The sequence below is a fragment of the Gavialis gangeticus genome, unplaced genomic scaffold (genome assembly GCF_001723915.1).
Source record: "Gavialis gangeticus isolate Ggan-Ray unplaced genomic scaffold, GavGan_comp1, whole genome shotgun sequence".
Lineage (NCBI taxonomy): Eukaryota > Metazoa > Chordata > Crocodylia > Gavialidae > Gavialis > Gavialis gangeticus.
Window position 1 is genome coordinate 166,792,913 of NW_017729024.1, and position 6,031 is coordinate 166,798,943.

Genomic DNA, 6,031 nt, shown 5'->3' on the forward strand with positions numbered 1-6,031 from the left:
GGTTTCTGGTGGGCCAGTCTATAGTCCACCCTCATCCCACAAGCCATGGGGGGCCCTGGGCTGACAGCTCCTGCACGGAGGCACCTCTGCAGGTGTGCAACTTGCACACTTCACAGACCCCCATGAGGCTTGGCCTTTCTGTCGGCAGAGGGAAACCCCAGCACACACCTACCTCGAGTGCCCCAAGCTGCGGCCCCTCCTCCAGTCCTGGCTGCACTTCTCCCCACACCTTTTCTCTCATGCACTCCCCATCCGTGGCCCCACTGAGCCCTGGGACCTCCTGGCTGCGGCCAGACTCGACACCTATCACACCAGGAGGGAGGCTCTGGCCGGGGGAACCTGGGTGATGGTGGTCCCTCCCTTCACATCTCTCCTGGGTTTTGCTCGATGGTGTCCACACCCCTCCCTGGACACGCGTGTGCAAAGCACGCAAGCTACTAGGTAGACACGTGGTGCCCACACACATCTGCAGACCAACATAGCAGGTGACCTGCCGAGAACTTGCACGCACATGTCAAGCACCGCACTGCAAGGTAAGCATGCATCTCTGCACCTTGGCATGCCCACCGCTGCTGCTGAACCAGCCACGGGCCCTCGTGTACCCCAGAGATGTAACTGTGTCGGGGCCAGCATACAGCACAATTAAAAGATTTAAAGTACGTGAGATCTAACTGAGCTCCGCTAAGCAGGATCAAACCTGGACAGCACAAGGCCTTAGACTGGTTACAGCTCCTGTTAAATCCGTGATCATCATCCAGCTCCATACATCTCTGTTGCATCATTTAACATGTATTACGCTGCTTTGTATCCCTTTTTCTTGCACTGTTTGGAAGCCTGATACTTGAGACGCCGGAAAACAGGACCATAAATCGCAACAGGCTGGCAGTAAATGGGAAACGAGAGGGTCCGCAAGGGAATTGGAAAGGGAAATGGCTAAGGAAAGTTTTTCAGAACAGGTTCAGATCAGTGACTCTCAAGCAGGCTGCCGCCGCACCCCAGGGTGCCTTGAGCTCCTTTCAGGGGTGCCACAGGGGGCCACGCAGTCTTAGCACTGTGAGGTGGGTGAAAACGTTTCACAAGATGCACCCAGAGATTGCATATAGGAATCCAGGGTGTCAAAAAACTTTCTGACCTGTCGTGGGCTGCCTGAGCAATTTTCCACAAAAGAAGTGCTCTATTAGTTTTCTGCAGTCAAAAAATGTGTGAAAACTAAGAGCTGGCATTTTCTGAAGTCTCTCAATACTTGTGTGCCTCGAGTTTGTCGAGAGGTGCCTCACGTCGATCAAGAAGTGCCCGCGGGTCCATCGAGAGGCACCTCAAGTCTATCAAGAGGTAGGCCCTCTTGTTTCCCATTTACTTCCAACCTGCTGCCACTTATGTTCCTGTTTATTAGCTTCTCAAGTATCAGGCTCGACAGGCGCCTTGAGTGTATCAAGAGGCGCCTCGAGTCTATGAAGGGGTGCCACGAGTTTAAGAAGGTGGAGAAGCACTAGGTTAGACAAACGCTTGGCTGGCATGGTTCGAACAAGGCTGATCCCGCCTTGAGCAGGGAGTCAGCCTAAATGCAACCTCCAGAGAGCCCTGGTCTCTGATCCTCTCTCGGGATTTGGGAGTATGTTCAAAGCTGCTAACGAATCAGCGATGCCACGAGACCCACGAGAGCTGAAGGGACGGGTTCGAGAAGCAAGGGACACCGCTGTGCCCCAGGTGTCAGAGGTGAGGGTAGTTGGGGAGGTGCCTGTCCCCCCACACCTGCAGGTTGTTGCCTATGAGGCTGGGTGCTTGGAAATCCACTCCACACCTGCGTTATGCAGGGGTCTCTCCAGGTGACTGCCAGAGGCAGGCGCAAAACCACCACCCTCAAATCCGGGGGGGACATCACACAGATCAGAGCTTCTTAGCTCAGATTCATCCCTGCACGTCGGCCACAGCCATTCACTCTGAAAACCCAGCCTGCAATTCTCCAGCTCCAGGGCCCCTGCCTCTGCATCGTCCTCACGCCTGAAAACCGCTCACGTGGGGTGGTCTCCGCTGTACAAAGCAAGCTGGAGGATCAGGCTTGTAGGCCACCAGCTCCTAGGCTGGGATCCATAGTCCCTTGTGCCTTGGTGCACACATAACCCGTAACATGAATAAGATAGCGCCGCTCCTGCCGTGGGCAGGGGGACAGAGGAGACACGGCAGAGGGGCACTTCTGCAACAAAACATCCCAGAGAAAGAAGCAGCTCACCCCGCAGACCTTCAAATAGCCCTTAGGATCATAAGCTTGTAGGAAAGAAAGGCTGGAAGGGACTCAGAGTCAGGAAGTCCCTCCTCATCTCTAGCCCCTATTTCCCCAGCTGCCGCTTGAGGCCATTGCTCCTAGTCCTGTCCCCTGCAGCCACGGAGAAGAGTCCATCTTACAGGATGCTTGATAGGATGAACTAGGCCTAGGAAGATGGGGAGAAGGATCAAAGGACATGGCAAGAAAACATCACAGGTGAGCAGGTTTCAGAAGCAGGGTAGCACTGGGAGACCTGCAAGAGCAGGTGAGAGAACTTGAGAGGTGAGAAAGACCGAGCTGGAGGCTAGCTAGATCGAGCGAGTGTACCGCACACTGGGTACGCTGAGATACAGTGGTTTACCACAGTGGCAGATACAGCTTTATATTCATGGGAAGCAAATGAAAGTAGGGGCTCTGCCCTCAGCTCACGCTGGGATGCCCAGCTGCAGATGTCCCAAGACCTTCACGTCTTCGGGACAGAGTCTCTCAGACGTGGGTAAGGCTGTCCCTAGCAAGCCAGGCACTGCCAGGGGTGCTTAGGACTGTGGGGCTCAGCCATGATGGGTGTTAAGACCCCCTTGTATCTGTTAGGTCTCGAAGTACTTCACTCCATAGAGATCCACGTCCATCCCGGACTAGACAGGACCCCTGGATGTCCCATCCAGCCCCACTCCTCGAGCGTTGGGCATTAAACTGATCCACGACACTTCGTCCCAAGGATCTTTCCAAGTGAAAGCTGCAGAGAAACCAGCTCTAGAGTCCTTACCCCTTTTCAAGTACTCCCTTTATAGCTGGTCAGCTTGTTCTGGATGATTTAATGGTGCGATCGTTACCTTACACTATTCAACACGCGTCTTGCACGATTCACCAGTGAATTGTCGGATATGCAGAACGTGTAGTCGGGGCCGCAGCTTCGCTGGACTCTCTCCTTTAGGGCCTTGGAGGCAGGAGCTTCTCGGGCTTCCCTGGGCCTCCTGGGGAGCCGCGGGCCAGTGCCCGCTGTGCCTCGTTTCCCAAGGAGGATTTCCCGGCAGGTCCCAGGACGAGCAGCTCAGGGCGTCGCCCCGGGGCCGAGGGACAGACGCCAGAGGTGATTTAAGCCACTGTGACATCACAGGTGATGCGAGCAGGGCAGGTGCCTGGGAGAGGCTCAGGGACCACACGGGCGCTTGCCGTACCAGCATGAAGAGCTCCTCTGCCTTCACCCCCGGGCACAGCGGGTTGCAGCGGGTGGGAAGTCCAACGCCTTTGACTGCGGCACGAGGCCTCTTAGCTGCCGAAGCCGACCCCGCCGGGCGTCCCTGAGACCCGTGAAGAGCGTCCCGGGAGCAGCATCAGGATGTTCCTCTTTGCCCGTAAAACCAAGACCCCCATCAGCACCTACACGGACTCCTACCGGCCACCCAACACCATGAGGAAAACCTTCCAGGAGCCTCCGATGACGCTGGTGAAAGAGAACAAGTTTGTGACCGAGGTAAAGCTCACGCTCACACGGTGCAGGGAGCCCCAGCACCCCGGGGTGCCTTGAGACCCTTTCAAGGATGCCCGCTGTCCCCCGCCGCCGCGGGCTGGCAGCAGTGTTTGTCGCGCAAGAACGGCTCTAGTATTTCTAGTGCACGCTGCGAGCTGGCATTTCCTGAGGGGGTCTGGAGCCCAGGCGGGGGCATCTCGAGGCACAAAGGGTGGGGAACCGCTGGTCTCGGCTGTCCCCATGGGCCGCGAGCTGCATGCGCGGACTCCAGCGTGGCACCCCGGTGCAGGCCTTTAGCTAAGCAAAGCGAGGCCAGACCTTCCCACTTGCTGCCTTGCTTGGGCAGCAGAGCCCGTCTCAGGGGAACAGCGTTGCTTTACGTGCCCCAAAGCTGCAGTTAGGCAGTGAGGTGCTCTCCTGCCACTGAGCACCGGTGGCTACAGCGTGGGCAGGGAAGTGGTCCTCATCCCTGGCTTTTATACAGCACTGTATACCGGTAGCTCTCACACCACGCCGCTGAGGTCGCTGGTATTATCATCGCCATTTTACAGATGGGGAAACTGAGGCACGTGGAAGGGAAGTGACTAGAGAGCAGGTGGGCTGGGTGCACGCTGGCACTGCGCCTGGGGTTGTTCCCTTCCTGCCGCGCAGGTCTCACGGGCATCGACCAGGGGCAATCCTTGCCAGGCCCAGGTGGCAGCTCTGTCCACGCTGCAGCGGCTGGAGCAGTGGTGTCCTCTGGGCTGGCCAGGCGGCGGGGTCCTGGGGATGCTTCGCTGGGCCCTGGGGCCACATCTCGGTGCAGCACCTGCCTCGGCTCCAGCCAGCCCTGCTCCATCCCTCCTGGTCTCAGCCTCGAGGGCCTGGCTCCCTCTCCTGGCCAGAGGATGGCGGAAGCGGCAGACAGCTTCACCGGGGTCGGAGCTGAGCTGGAGACGAGCAATGGCAGAGGGGCCAGGGCTGGGCACCGGGAGCTCAGCCTGGGGCACGGCACTGCTGGCACCCCGGGAAGGCATCCGGGGCTCCCAACGGCCCCACGAGCCAGATCCTGAGGTCTTACTCCACGCCGTCAGGACAATCCTCTGGCTGCTGGAGTGTCTCCCCGCGTACCCCGTCTCCGCACGGCTCTCCCATGCGCTGGGCCCAGCTCTCCAGCATTCAAACAGCTAGATGTGGCCTCTGCAGGTCTCTTCCAGCCCCGCGTCGCTGAAGCAGACTCGTCATTGCACCTTTGGCCCAGGCCGATTGCACGTGGGCTACACAGGCGGGAGGCCTTTGTACTGTTAAAGGAAAGCCTGGCGCCTTTCTCCTACTGCAACCATTTGCTGACCCCCTCGAGTGGATGTGGGGGTCTGAGGGTTTCTTTTGGCAGCCCCCGTTCTCATGCGAAATCAGGCCTTCGGTGGCGTAGAGACAAAGTGCACCCGAATTGCCAGGGATGGGCACCGCTAGCCAGCAGTGAGCGACACGGGACAGCCCGAGATCGACTTTCACGATCCCAGCAGAAATAAGGAGTCTGTCCACGGAGCAGTGCTGCATCTTCGAAATCGCAGCAGTCGCTGGCAGGTGGCCAGCTGGCAGGGACGTCCGAGCCAGCTTCAGAGATGAAGTTTGAAGCTGGACATCAGCTGCCGCGGTCCCCGCACTTTTCCTGTGGCAGGTTCAGGCGTGATGCTTCTTCTGTGCCAGGGTTAAGGGTAGTTTTGTGAAGAGTTTAGATGATGCTTTTGTGCAGGGTTTGGACCGATCCCTGATCCTGCCTCAGGCCTCTGCAGGTCCTTTCCAGCCGTACTTTCTGATCTTTATAAACCGCCGGAGCCGCACTGTGTCTGCAGATGGGGACCTCGGCAGAGGGTGCCGGAGGAACCAAGCTCTTATCTCCCATCTCACACAAAGGCTCGCAGCACCCCATGCAGTAACCTGCCGTTCTTGTCAGGCAAGCGGGTACACACTTTATTGGGATTAGCTGTCCTGAGACTGGCTACTCTTCCAAGAAGCTCCTCGTGCCTGGACGCAGTGGCCTACCTTCAAGTTAACACCGTGAAAATCCTACCGCGGCTACTGGAGCGCAAGATGAGCGGACTCTGGCTCAACACGAAGGTCTGCACGTTGCTCGGTGCAATCCTACGTCTGCTCCAGAAAGCTATAAAGCTGCAGGGCATGTCCTTAGGCACCGTACCGAGGCGGTGCCCAGCCGACTGGGACAGACCGCCTCGGATAAACGGGCCTCGCAGGCTCTTCTGCACCTGGATTACGTGCACGTTCCCGGATCCAGCACAAATGTGCACGTGGGTCTG

The 6,031-nt window shown here is 58.0% G+C and overlaps 1 protein-coding gene and 1 long non-coding RNA gene across 3 annotated transcripts in view; one reads left to right on the forward strand and one right to left on the reverse strand.

The window, feature by feature from the left end:
* Positions 1–207: 207 nt before the first annotated feature.
* The window catches only part of LOC109297966, a 23,554-nt gene continuing 17,730 nt past the window's right edge, over positions 208–6,031 (reverse strand). Inside the window, exon 3 of the long non-coding RNA XR_002097476.1 lies at positions 208–284. This is a non-coding gene — a long non-coding RNA (uncharacterized LOC109297966). The remainder of the gene's footprint in view (positions 285–6,031) is intronic.
* The window catches only part of CUNH9orf24 (chromosome unknown C9orf24 homolog), a 22,235-nt gene continuing 19,632 nt past the window's right edge, over positions 3,429–6,031 (forward strand). For both annotated transcript variants that reach the window (XM_019518068.1, XM_019518067.1), the window contains exon 1: positions 3,429–3,737. In XM_019518068.1, the coding sequence (XP_019373613.1) occupies positions 3,603–3,737 (135 nt within the window). In that variant the 5' untranslated portion in view covers positions 3,429–3,602. The remainder of the gene's footprint in view (positions 3,738–6,031) is intronic.